Source organism: Dromiciops gliroides, chromosome 1 (assembly GCF_019393635.1).
Source record: "Dromiciops gliroides isolate mDroGli1 chromosome 1, mDroGli1.pri, whole genome shotgun sequence".
Taxonomy (NCBI): Eukaryota; Metazoa; Chordata; class Mammalia; order Microbiotheria; family Microbiotheriidae; genus Dromiciops; species Dromiciops gliroides.
The window spans coordinates 550,876,442-550,890,646 of NC_057861.1; the positions used below are offsets into that span (position 1 = coordinate 550,876,442).

Sequence of the window (14,205 nt, forward strand, 5' to 3'; positions counted from 1 at the left end):
TTGTTTTGTTTGCAACTATGTCCTTCTCAATATCCTCCTCCCTTTTAACTATCTCCAGACTGCCTTCCAAAGGAGTCAGGAAGATGAGTTTGGCCTCAGACATTCACTAGCTGTGTGACCCTGGGCAAGTTATTTAATGTTTGCCTCAGTTTCCTCAACTATAAAATGGAGATAACAATAGAACCTACCTCAAAAGAGATAATTGTAGGGTGCTCAATACAGTGCCTGGCACACAGTAAGCACTGTATAAAAGTTAGCTCTGCACATCAGGAACTAAACACCTTGTATACTGTCCAAGATACAAGGTAGATACGTCTTAGAGTGAACCTGAGACCATCATCTTGAAGCAAGATGGCTATAATTATACTACCAACTCAGATATATATTAAACTCTATAAGAGCAACACTTAGAGAACTCTGGTTTCATTTTCTTTCTAGCTTTCTTCGTACCCCCGATTCTCTTCTTTTCTTTTTTTTCCTCTTTTTTAAAAAATAAAAGTATTTTATTATTTTCCAGTTACATGTAAGGATAGTTTTCAACATTTGTTTTCATAGGATGTTTAGTTCCAAATTTTTCTCCCACCCTTCCTTTCTTCCCTCCTCCCCAAGATGGAAAGCAATCTGATATAGGCTATATATGTACAATCACATTAAACATATTTCTGCATTAGTCATCTTGTGAAAGAAGAATCAGAACACAAGAAAAAAACTTCAAAAAAGAAGGGGAAAAAAACAGCCCAAAAGTAGAAACAGTATGGTTCAATTTGCATTCAGAATCTACAATTCTTTTTTCTGGATGTTGAGAACATTTTCTATCAAGAGTTCTTTGAAATTGTTTTGAATCATTGTACTGCTGAGAAGAGCCAAGTCTATCACAGTTGCTAATCACACAATGTTGCTGTTATTGTGTACAATGTTCTCCTGGTTCTGCTCCTCTGAGTTAGCATCAGTTCATGTAAGTCCTTCCAGGTTTCTCTGAAATCCTCCTGCTCATCGTTTCTTACAATGCAATAGTATTCCATTACATTCATATACCACAACTTGTTCAGCCATTCCCCGATTGATGGGCATTCCCTTGATTTCCATGATTCTCTTCCTTTCAAAGGAGCAATAAAAGGTGATGGGAAAATCAGTGCATCCAGAGTCAGAGAACCAGAATTCAAATCCTAGCTCACACTAACTACCCATGTGACCTTGGGTAATTCCATAAACCTCTTTAGGATACAGTTTCCTTATCTTAAATGTCAAATGAGGGACAGTGATTAAGATGATTTCCCTGGTCACTTCCAGCTCTAAATTGATTGTCCTATGAAACCACACAGCTTATGAGCCGGGAGGGAACAATCATCTACTTTAGGAGAGAAAGTGCTTAGTAAACAGGCAGCCTTCCCTGACTTAGCCTGGACACACCAAATAACTCCAATTAAGCGAGGTTACAAGCTCCTAGACAGTTTCCCTACTGACAGGCAAAAGGAAATTTCTTTGGACATACATTGGAAATCTCCAGTATTTTGCTGTCAATATAAGCAAATTAGGTCTAGGAGAGAGGGACAAGAGTCTCATGGAACATGGAAATGCAACAGAAAGTAAGAAAAATTAAAAATTAAAATTAACCAAAAACCCCTCTGCCTTTCCTATTGCCGTGGGTAGGGCAGTTCTTCCATGGGATATGAGATTTTAAAGATTTTCCTATCAGCAATAAGAAATCGGTTTTTTCTCACACAAACAGGTTAAATCCATTGAGCTATGGGAGGCATATGGGATGCGGAGGGAGAGGACTGCTTACCTTTTTTTCTTAAGCCTTAAACATATTTTATTTGTAAAAACTTTGAGAGCTCCTTGTAAGGAAGGATTGTTTCATTCATTCTACTTGAATCCTCAATGCTGGCATATAGTCATCACCTCTGTGATATGCTAGAGAATGTGTTTCCCCCCACATCCACATAGTGGTACTTCTTAAGAAAATTTAGTCTTCTGGCTTATACATTAGTATCTTTATTCTTTTCTGTGGAAAACTCAAAGAGATTTCTTCTTCTTCAACCTTTGATTGATTAATATTTTCCGTCTGTGAAACATAATTCTCAAAGAAGTTCAAAGCAGATCGATAGATAAGACAGGCCCTGGTAATGTCATCACTGTGGACAGAGATACAGTAGAAATGTGATTGGAGTGGGTGTCAGAAAACCTGTTCTGCCCTTTAGTTTCCACACCCTATCACCAGTCACAATCTCTTTGAGTCCGTTTCTTCATCTATAAAAAGAGGTGGTTGGACTGAATGGCCTCTTAGTTCCCTTCTGTCTTAAAACTCGTGATGCGGTTAGAAAGTCTTCTCTGGGGCAGCTAGGTGGCCCAGTGGATTGAGCACTGACCCTGGAGTCAGGAGGACCTGAGTTCAAATCTGGCCTCAGACACTTAACACTTACTAGCTGTGCGACCCTGGGCAAGTCACTTAACCCCAATTGCCTCACCAAAAAAAATTAAAAAAAAAAAAAGAAAGTCTTCTCTTCCTTTCTCTGTTGCCTAGAAGACCTGAGCAATAATGACGTGGAAGAGGATGAGAATTTTGCTCTTTGACATTGAACAGATTAAGCAGAACAATGCTCAGTCCTCTGAAGCTAATAAACTTGTCATGAGCCAGCAAGAAAATTGTCATGTCCAGAAGAAAATGAGGGATTGCCCCAGCCTCATCACACCCAGTGCTATATGGGTAAAGTGGCATAATAGAAGTTCCCTGTCAGAAAGGTGCCATTTATACTCTGAGCTGGTAAATTTCCATGGCCCAAGGCACTCTTTGGACTCCCAACACACCTGCACCAATCAGAATCCTCCAAAGCACTGCTGATGAGGGGCTCTGGTAAATGTACAGAAAGCCTTGGATGTGATAGCAAATTACAGAGCAGCCGCTTTTGAAAATGGAGATGAAAATGAGGAAACTAATTAAAAATACAGATAAAGGAGACATTGTTTGGCAGTTTCCTAGGTAGCAGAGTCTGTTCTCAACCGCCTTAAATGGCTGGAATGCTGTTTACACTGACTGCCAAGGAGCAATTTCAAATTATCCGCTTTTCCAGTTGTTTTAAACACAGCACATAAACCATTCTGTGTGTGTGTGTGTGTGTGTGTGTGTGTAACTGACTCTGTCTCTGTCTCTTTCTCCTTCTCTGTCTCCTGTCTGTCTCTGCCATGGTGGTCTCACTTCCTTCCCCCACACCCCACATGCATGCACAAATCCAAGCCAGCTATAATAATGAAAACCATGTTTATTTAAAAAAAAAAAGAAAGACTGTTTACACTGCAACTGGAAAATAGTACAAGAGGAGTTTCCAACCTGTGAGTCAGCTAATAAAATGAACAGATGATTATAAAACATTATCACTAGGAGCCAGACCTTTAGTGTTTATTTCCTGTGGAATAGGGCAGCCAATAAAAGGATCACATTTTACATTTAGATGGCACTTTTCAATCAGAGAGTGCAATTTAATCCTTCCAGTCCTATATCTGGTGAATTTCAATAAATAAAAGGTATCTGTATCTTACTATCAGTGAAGAGTAGTGAGGATTGAGACCCAGATCAATGTCCAATAAACTGTTACCTGGTATTTATGGACCACTCAGAACATGAGATATTTTGATATTCTTTTTTTTTGGGGGGGGTGAGGCAATTGGGGTTAAGTGACTTGCCCAGGGTCACACAACTAGTAAGTGTCAAGGTTCTGAGGCCAGATTTGAACTCAGGTCCTCCTCCAGGGCCAGTGCTCTATCCACTGTGCTCCCTAAGTGGCCCTGATATTTTGATATTCTTAAAAGTGGTTTCATTCAGTTGAGTTTAGAGGCAAAGGATTAGAATTTTCTGTTCTCAAGTCCTTATTTAAAGGTTCTCATATTTGGGCCTTACTGCAACCCCTTTCCACTCTCCATTTTTAAAGAAAGGGATACCACCACATAGAAAGGCAAAGGCAATCCTTGCCTTCAAAGAACTTACATTCTAATGGCAGAGACAGGGTTAATAAACTGGTAGCTATGGAGTACAAGGAAGGTGATTTTAGAAAGAAAGGCATCAGCATGTAGTAGGCCTGGGAAAGAACTCCTGAATAAGGTAAGATTTGGAGAAAGACAGGAAAACTAAGAGGAAACATGGGAAACAGTCAGTGCAGAGGTATGGAGATGGGAAATCAAGCAATGTGTTGAAGGAACAAGAGGGCCATGGCAGGCAGATCATAGAGTTAACAGAAGGGAGAAAAATGTAAGAAGATTGGAAAGAGGGGCAGCTACGTGGTTCAGAGAATAAAGCACCGGCCCTGGATTCAGGAGGACCTGAGTTCAAATCTGGCCTCAGTCACTTGACACTTAATAGCTGTGTGACCCTGGGCAAGTCACTTAACTGTCATTGCACTGCAAAAATAAATAAATACATAAATACATAAATAAATGAATGAATGAATGAATGAATGAATGAAAGGTTATGAAGAGACAAATGCCAAGCAAAGGGAGTATGAGGAAGCCACTGAGGCTCACTGAGAAGACAAGTGACATAGACATACTTTAGAAGAATCACTTTGGCAGCTGAATGGTGGATCGAACATGGGCTGAAGGACAGATGTAGTCTATCTGCCTCAAAGCTTCTCTAACCTTAAAATCTCCCCTATGAGACCCCCCCACCTCTCAGAGAGTTAGCTTGAGGTAAGGAAGGGTGTGACTCATACCCAGTAATTCTGTGAGAGAACTTCCCTTTCTGTATTATGAGTCCCAAGAATAGAGATTAAGATCCAGAGGAATGAAAACTAGGGTGCTCTCATGGAGAATAACAATCAGAGACTTAACTGACAATATTTGTACCCTGGACAAGGCTCAGGAAACTAACCCAGGTAGGAAATGGGTCCTCAGGTCAACTTCCTAAGATGAATTCAGTTCGGAAGGTCACCCTAGAACAATGTTGAATGAAGAGAGAATGGAGTTGGCACATTCCACTTCCATTTTCAGACCCTCCTCTCCCCTTCCCCTAACCTCCAACCATCACTCAACAATTTATTTTCCTTTGAAGTTCTATCTATTCTCATTTATCATACAATCCATATCCTGGTGGATGTTATCTACCCACTCCCAGGTCATTCTCTCTCATTCTCAAAGAGCTCAGTACCTAGATCACAATCTTCTTTTCTATCTCCACTCCTACCTTTATGTTAGAAACCAATAGATGTTCTCTCCAACACCCTAACTTTTCAGTTCCTCACTCTACTCAACTCCTTTCACTTCCTCCCCCATTCCACCTCAGCCTTTGATCTTAACATCTTTCACTGTTCTACTTCCATAATCAAGAGCACTGAATTCATTTGTCCTATTACAACATCCAAAAATGCAATTTCTCCCAATGCCTTAATCCTTCTAACACCCTATCTTCAATCTCACTTTATTAATCCAATTTCTCCACCCCTCAATAGCTGCTTTGCCCATCACTGCTGTTTGGGCTTCACTTTCATCCCTTCCAAATCTTGACTCTCTAGCCACTTCAACTGCACACTACCCTCTATTCTTTGTCCCACCATTACCAATCCCAACCCTGGGTTACTCCTACCATTTGTATCCTCTGCTTCTACTCACATGATGCTGGATGGAGCTGGAGGAAGTCATTCAAATGAGCTGATTGTGTGATCCTACAAATTTTCATTATCTAATATCTCAACAATGGAAAGATATGTAGCACAATGGATAGAGTGGTAGGCCTGGAATCAGGAGGACCTGAGTTCAAATCTGGTCTCAGACACTTACTAGCTATGTGATCCTGGGCAAGTCACCTAACCTTGTTTGCTTCAGTTTCTGCATCTGCAAGAATGAGCTGGAGAAGGAAATGGCAAGCCACTTCAGTATATTTGCCAAGAAAACCCTAAATGAGATAATGAAGAGTTAGATATGACTGAAAAATAATTGAACAACAACATGTGTGTGTATAGTTCAATAGTACAGAGATGATAAATTAAAAATAAGTATATATATTTTTGTACAGATACATATATATTTTTATATATGTACATATACATATATTTTTTATATACACAAATATTTTACATATATATGTATATAACATTCACTCTCATACACATATCCAATTAATTGCCAAGTCTTGTCAGCTCTCCCTTCACATCTCTTACTTCCATACTCTTTTCTATTGTAGGCGGCTAAAATTGGCTTCAAACAGAGCCACCCCCTCCCCCTCTGTTTCAGCTGCAGGGGTCTCAGAGCTGGGCTAAGCAGCAGGGATGAAAACACCGGGTCCTGGGCATGATGCAGTGTAGCCCATGGGGAGGGCACGCAGTGGGGGGCACAGCCCCTCGAGCCCTGGGCGTGGTACACATGGCTCCCTCAAGCCGCCATGGCCCTGGGGTGACCAGCGAATTAGCTTGGTATGCGCAGTCGTAGCCCAGCCCGAGGGTCCAGTGAGAAAGATGGGTTTATATTCAGTAGTGGAGATAGTGAAAGGGGTCACTATGGTGAAGTGGGGGTCACTACAGAGAGAGAGAAGTAGAGAGATGGGAGGCTACAGGAATAGTACAGAGAGAGTGGGGAAGACTACAGAGACAGTGAGAAAAAAAGTGAGAGTGAGGTGTGGCTGGAGGAGCAGACCGGCCAGACTCAGGCAAGAGACTACCAGAGGCTTCCTAATCTTTTTTCTTGTAGTTTGGGAGAAGCAGTGGGGGAATTTTTAAATGGCCCATACTAAATTTTTTTTTTTTTTTACGGGGCAATGGGGTTAAGTGACTTGCCCAGGGTCACACAGCCAGTAAGTGTCAAGTGTCTGAGGGTGGATTTGAACTCAGGAACTCCTGAATCCAAGGCCTGTGCTTTATCCACTGCGCCACCTGGCCACCCCCCATACTAAATTAAAAGCAGTCAGATAGCCAGCCAGGAGTTCACAGATTAGGGCCCAGCAGTTAAATACCTTTTACATTATTCACATAGTCATATAACCCTAATTGAAGCCTCCCATTACCTCTTGGCCAGACTATGGTAATAGCCTGCTAACTAGTGGCCCAGCTCAAGCTTCTCTCCCCTTTTATCCATCCTCCACACATCTGCTAAAATGATTTCCCTCTGATAACCCACTGTTGGTGGAATTGTGAAAAGAGCCAATCATTCCAGAGAGCAATTTGGAACTATGCCCAAAGGGCTGTCAAAATGTGCATATCCTTTGATCCATCAATACCACTTCTAGGTTTATATCCCAAAGACATCCCAAAAAAGAAAAAAAGGCTTATTTGTACAAAAATATTATAGCAGTCCTTTTTGTAATGGCTAAGAATTGGAAATCAAAGGAATGTTCATCAATTGAGGGTTAAACAAGCTGTGGTATATGATGGTGATGGAATATTGTCGAGCTATAAGAAATGACAACCACGATTTCAGAAAAGCCTGGAAAGACTTGTATGAACTGATGTATAGTGAAGCAAGCAGAACCAGAAAAAAACATTGTGCACAGTGACAGCAATATTGTTTGATGAAGAACTATGGATGACAACTATTCTCAGCAATGCAATGATCTAAGACAATCTCAAAGGATTAATGATGAAGCATACTTACTACCCACCTCCAAAGAAAGAACTGATATCAATTAAACACATACTGAAGCATGTTATTTTTCACTTTCTTTCATTTTTTTTCTTTTATTCAAGTTTTCTTATACAAAGTGACAAATATGGTAATGTTTTACACAATTGCACATGTATAACCCACATCTGATTGCTTACCAAGTCAGGGAGAGGGAAGGAGGGATAAAATTTGGAACTCAAGAACTCAAAGCTTTAAATAAAAATGTCTATTATTTTAAAAACTAAAAACTAAATTATCCCCCTCAATTACAAGTCTGACAGTCACTCCCTTTATCAACAGATTCCTGCACCTTCCTATTACCTCTAGCATCAAATAGAAATACTTCTGCCATTTAAAGCCCTTTATCAAGCTTGCCCCAGCCTTCCTTTATAGCCTGATTACTTATTACTTCCCTTCATGGATTCAATTCACCAAATTGACCTTCCTCATATACTCTCTCATCCCTGTGCCCTTGAACTCGACCCCAGTGACTGGCAAGCACACTCTCCCCTCTTTGCCTCTTGGAATCCATACATTCCTCCAACACTCAGCTAAGCTAGTCTCCCCCACCTACACCTACACCTACACACACACACCTACACCTACACACACACAATCACCTGGTAACTATTTTCATCTATATTGTATGTAGCTATATTTGTACATCTTGTTACTCCCAATGGAATATACATTCTTTGAGGCTGAGGACTGTTTCATGTTTTCCTACCCCTAGCACAATGCTTGATGCACAATAGGTACTTAATAAATATTTTTTTGATCGGATGATTGGTTGAAGAACTGGGTAGGATACATCTGAGGAGTTCACTTGGTGAAGCCTTCGGAGGAAGGGAAGCCTGCTTTCCAGATGTTTCCTATTTTAACTAATTTTTCTTGCTAATCAGGGGCTAAGTTCAGTTGTTTCCACATTGTTGAAAAACTGTAAGTGTATTCAATTCCTCTAAATTTTGACATCATTGGACTAAGCCCTGTCACCCTGTCCAAGTTATGTATGGCTTTTATAAAAATCTCACGTAGGACTTTATTGTAAATGCAGTGTCTACTCTCATGGATCATTCTCTCATTTGATCCTCACAACAACCTGGTGAGTTAGAGAGAGTACTCTGGTGAGTTAGAGAATGAAAGTACTGCTTGTCCCATTTGACAGATTAGCAAACTGAGGCTCAGAAAAATGAAATGACCTGCGTGAGGTCACAAAGCTAGTAAATATTAGAACTGGAATTTGAATTCAGGGTTGTTTTTTTTTTTACCTCCAACTATTCCTTTCTCTGTTCTTTCCACTTATGTGTCCAGGGTAAAGTTTTTAAGCCTCCTGAAAGACAGCTACAGTGCACAGGCAAGTGGGGAGAATGTGGAACTGGTACATTGAGAAGAGATTGCAGCTTCTCATGCCACAGTTTATCCCAGTACTTCTAGGCAGCTCTTCCAGCGGATTGGGCCATTTCTTGGCATGCTCTCCTGATTGAGGCAGTATGGCATAGTAGATAGTGAACTCGAGTTTCATCCCTGACACATAATTTCCTTTGGAACCTAGGCATGTCACTTAATCTCTTAATTCTTTAGGTAACTCTCTAAGACTGTTAGAGAGAGGGAAGATGCTGATCTACCTTGGGAGAGGAAGTTTCATCAAATCAAGAAACAGTTATTAATTACCTACTGTATTGCATTCATTGTATAAACCCTAAGGATAATAAAAGGAGGGGAGAGCAAAAAGAAGTCCTTTTCTCAAGGAGCTTGCAATCTAATAGGGGAGACAACATGCAAGCAACTGTGTACAATTAAGCTATCTACAGGATGAATTGGAGATCAGCCCAGAGGGAAGAAACTAGCATTAAAGGGGGTCAAGAAAGGCTTCTTGCAGAAGGTGGAACGCCTTGCATGAAGAACAACAAGGAGGTCAATGTCCCCAGATCAAAGAAACATGGAAGAGGGGAGTTAGGTGTAAGAACATTGGAAAGGTAGCATTTATTTTATTCTGGAGATAAGAGGGAGTCACTGGAGTTTATTGAATAGGAGGGCAGATGTGATCAGAACTTCCCTTTAGGATGATTGATTTGATCACTGAGTAGAGGATGAACTCACCTGGGAGACCTCTGTACCCATGAAATCATTAGTCGGATCCCTATCCTCATCTCCACGCTCTATTAATCCTCCTTCCAATTTTCTGCCAAGCAGCTTGCTTTGCCAATAACATTTACTGCTCCGTCTGACAGCATTTTATAAATGTCCCTCCCCTCCCAAATTGTTAGCAACCAGAATAGGGTTACATACACAGTAAACTGGACCAGGTTTGTTTAATGTCTATCGCCGCTATTGCTCTCCCTACGTAAGCCAACGACCGTCTATGGATATCTAAAGTTGCCTTAAACAGTTTGACTCTTTCATGGAATTGTGTCCAAGGATTTCTCTTCCTTGATCACCACCCTTCAATGATACAGATTCATTTTGGTCAGGTCCTGCTTCTCATTTTCAGCTTGCTTCACTTTCAGGATGCATTTGAGGTAGGTTCTGTGTGATCTTCAGAAGCGATTCCTGACCCCAAAGCTGGCTGACTTTCTGGGAAAGAAAAAGACAAAATCACATTAACCTAGATGGCTTTACTCATTTCCCTATCAAGCCCTTCTCAAAGCTGCACTCCTCTGACTCCCAGGAGCTAAGAGAAAGGGCATATGGCTGTTCTGAGCCCCTGAAACACAGCTCACTGTGTTCAAATTAGACCTCAGCCTTTTGCAGACAAAGCTAATGGACAATTTATGTAATATGTAAACCTAATGGCCTCAGCTCATTTTCATTCTCTTTTCTGAAATCTCAAGCAGTCATGTTAGTAAAAACAGGCAAGCGTTCCCATTTTATGGTTCCCTGGGAGGAAACCGTAGTTACCTGTGGATGCTTTGGGGTTTAAGAATGAAGCGTTCCTGTAAGAAATGATGAGCAGGAAGAGTTCAGAGAAACCTGGAGGGTCTTACGTGAGCTGATGATGAGTGAGATGAGCAGAACCAGAAGAACATTGTACACAGTATCATCAACATTGAGTGTTGACCTACTGTGATGGACTATATTCTTCTCACCAATGCAATGGTACAGAAGAGTTCCAGGGAACTCATGATAGAAGAGGATCTCCAAATCCAAGAAAAAAAAAAGAAAGAAAGAACTGTGGAGTATAGATGCTGATTGAACCATATTATTTCTTTTGTTTTGGGTGCTGTTGGTTTTTTTTTTCTTTCTATTTTGAGGTTTTGCATCACTGCTCTGATTCTTGTAACAGGATTAATGCAGAAATAGGATTAATGTTATTATGTGTATATATATGTGTGTGTGTGTATATCTATATGTATATGTATAGAGATATATAGATATAACCTATATCAGATTACCTGCTGTCTAGGGGAGGGGGGAGGGAGGGGTGGGAGGGAGAAAAATCTGAAATTGTAAAGCATGTATAAACAAAAGTTGAGAACTAAAAAAAATAAATAAATAAAATTAAAAAAAAAAAAAAGAATGAAGCGTTCCTTGGAAAAAATAGAAGTGCTTCAAGGGGAAAAAAGAAGAAAAAGAAGAGATCCTGATCTGTGTAGGTGGGACGGTAGAATAATGTAAAGAATAAGGGGCAAGTGAAAAAGCATCACCTGAATGAAGCTTACTAATAGTTCATCTCCTAGAAGTACGGATTTCTTGGGCATTGGCTGAAGAATTAGGGACATCTCTGCTGCCAAGAAATTAAGGAAAGAGTAGTTTGAGTACTTCATGGGCATGGAGAGACTGAAATAATGATAGCTGAAAAACTGACAGACAGAAGGGTGAATTTCATTAATTTTGAACTGCCTACGATAAAATGAAAAGAACCGTAACCAGGAACTTTGACTGGAACAAAAAAATTTGAGATAGAACCAGGGGCCAGTTTGATGGTGGTAAGTCACATGATAGAGACAAAGGACAGTCCAATTGCAGATGCAATCAATCCAGGAGAGGTCATTCCTTCTATCATCATAGTGTTGGACATATTATTCAAGACTGAAGACTGAAAAGCTGGAAAAGGCAGTAGCAATTACAAAGAACCAACAAGAGGTCATGTCAGACTCACCTCGTTGCCCTTTTTGGGGAGGGGGCAGGGTAATGGGCGTTAAGTGACTTGCCCAGGGCCACACAGCTAGTAAGTGTCAAGTGTCTGAGGTCACATTTGAACTCAGGTCCTCCTATATCCAGGGCCGGTGCTTTATCCACTGCGCCACCTAGCTGCCCAACTTCTCATTGCCCTTTTTAACAGGGAAAGACTTGTAGATCAGGAAAATGCTGTAGATACCTTTTATTTAACTTAGATTTCAGCAAAACATTTAATAAAGTTACCCACAACTTCCTTGTGGCCAAGATGGAGAGAGGTGGGCTAGACAATAGGATAGACAGGTTTGGAACTGGCTGGATGACTGGACTCAAAGAGTAGGCATTAATGGTTCATGAGATCAGAGAATTAGATATGGAAGAAGCCTCAGAGAAGAGACGTGAGGTGACAAAGGTTATAAGTCGCAAAGCTGTGGCTTAATTTCAAGTTCTCTGACTCCAAATCCAGCATTCTTCCCATTGAACCATTTCCCCCTCCCCCAGTTGGACTCCGCAGAACTTCTCCATCTTGCTTCTGTATCAGGCACCTTCCCTGCTCTCCCCTTTTCTGCTTCCCTTTGCATGTTGTCTTCTCCCATTAGAATTGAAACTCTTCCGAGCAGCTATGGGCTTTCCTTTTTGTATTTATATTCCTACTTAGCACAGGGCAACTGAAATGACTGAACAACAGCTGTCTGGATATTTGCACTATCTTAGAGAGCTGGACTTGAGTATTACAAGTTACTATTAGGTGTTGTTGACAAGATTCAAGTCAACAAACATTTATTAAGTACCTACTATGTGCCAGTTCCTATGTTCTAAGTCCTGGGGATACAAAGAAAGGGGGAAAAACCAGTTCCTGCCCCCAAGGTGCTCAAAATGTAATCAACAAAGATATTTTAAAAATCATTTGTTAATTGAGCACCATGTGCAGATTACTGTACTAAGCACTAAGGAAGGATGCCAGAGATAAGTAAAACATTCCTGCCCTAATGGAGGTTACAATCTAGCTGATGTATATATAACGTTCTGATTATAAGAAATAGCAAGGGAGGCAACATGGTATAGAAAGAAAAGCCCTAGCTTTAATGGATCTTCATTCAAATCCCACCTCTGAGATTTGCCAAGTAGGTAGTGAAGTGAATAGAGTGCTGGATGTGCAGTTAAGAAGACCTGAATTCAAATCCTAACTCTAATACTAAACTGTGTGACCCTGGTTGAGTCATTAAACCTCTGTTTGCCTCAGTTTCCTCTACTGTAATATCAGAACCTACTTTCACAAGGTTGCTATAAGAATGAAAGGAAATATTTTAAAGTGCTTCACAAATTTTAAAACACTACATAAATTCTAGCTATTGTTATTATCATTGCCACTTCTCAGTGTATGATCTTGGAAAAGTTACAATTTCCTGGGGACTCAGTTTCCTCATATGTAAAATGAACAAGTTTAAACTGTATGGCCTTTAAGGCCCTTTCAATTCTAAATCTCAGATAATGTATTCTTATTTCTCTACTACATTAATGATTTAGGAGTTAGGTTCTATGTACTGATTTCTCACATCAAATTCTATAGAAAAATAGCTATCTAAAGCACCTGGAACAGTCTTACTTTGTGGAAGACATTGGATCTTTTTGTGTGTGTGTGTGAGGCAACTGGGGTTAAGTGACTTGCCCAGTAAGTGTTAAGTGTCCGAGGCCAGATTTGAACTCAGGTCCTCCTGAATCCAGGGCCAGTGCTCTGTCCACTGCACCACCTAGCTTCCCCCTTTTTTTTAAAACTGGATCTTCAATAGAAATCTAAGTATTTAAAATTGTGTTGAATTATTGTGATATTGTCATTAGTTTGAGACAAATGCAGACTAGGACCTAGCTCAAGAAATGTGCTTTAGGGAGCAGCTAAGTGGTGCAGTGGATGGAGTACCGGCCCTGGATTCAGAAGGACCTGAGTTCAAATCTGGCCTCAGACATTTGACACGACCCCAATTGCTTCACCAAAAAAAAAAAAATGTGCTTTAGAATAATGCAATTATGAGAGAAAGGAAGGAAGTAGACAGAGTTAGGACAAGAAACTCCTTTATTGAATAAGAAAAAGGTCTTCAGTTTTGTTTAGCAAAAAATTTAGCATAATGGACAGTTTCAATTTATAAGATCATTAAGCCAGACTTAAAATAATAATGATGATGATGATGATAATGATGAAAATGATAGTAGTAGTAGTAGTATTCTGGTAAATTTTAAAAATTAATATTTTCTTCCCCCCCAGTTACATGTAAAGACAATTTTTAATATTCATTTAAAATTTTTTTTTGAGTTCCAAATTTTCTCTCCCTTTCTTACCTCCCCACTCCCTGAGACAATAATCAATGTGATATAGGTATACATGTTCAATCATACAAAACATATTATCGTATCAGTCATATTATAAAAGAAGACAGAGACCCAAAAGGGGAAAAACATGAAAAAATACAGAAAATAGTATACTTCGATCTGCATTCAGACTAAATCAGTTCT

At 40.1% G+C, this 14,205-nt stretch overlaps 1 protein-coding gene across 1 annotated transcript in view; it reads right to left on the reverse strand.

Annotated features, from left to right (window-relative positions):
* Nucleotides 1–8,427: 8,427 nt before the first annotated feature.
* SUSD1 (sushi domain containing 1) overlaps nt 8,428–14,205 on the reverse strand; it is a 341,419-nt gene continuing 335,641 nt past the window's right edge. The window contains exon 18 of the mRNA XM_043975620.1: nt 8,428–10,155. Within this exon, the coding sequence (XP_043831555.1) occupies nt 10,155 (1 nt within the window). The 3' untranslated portion in view covers nt 8,428–10,154. The remainder of the gene's footprint in view (nt 10,156–14,205) is intronic.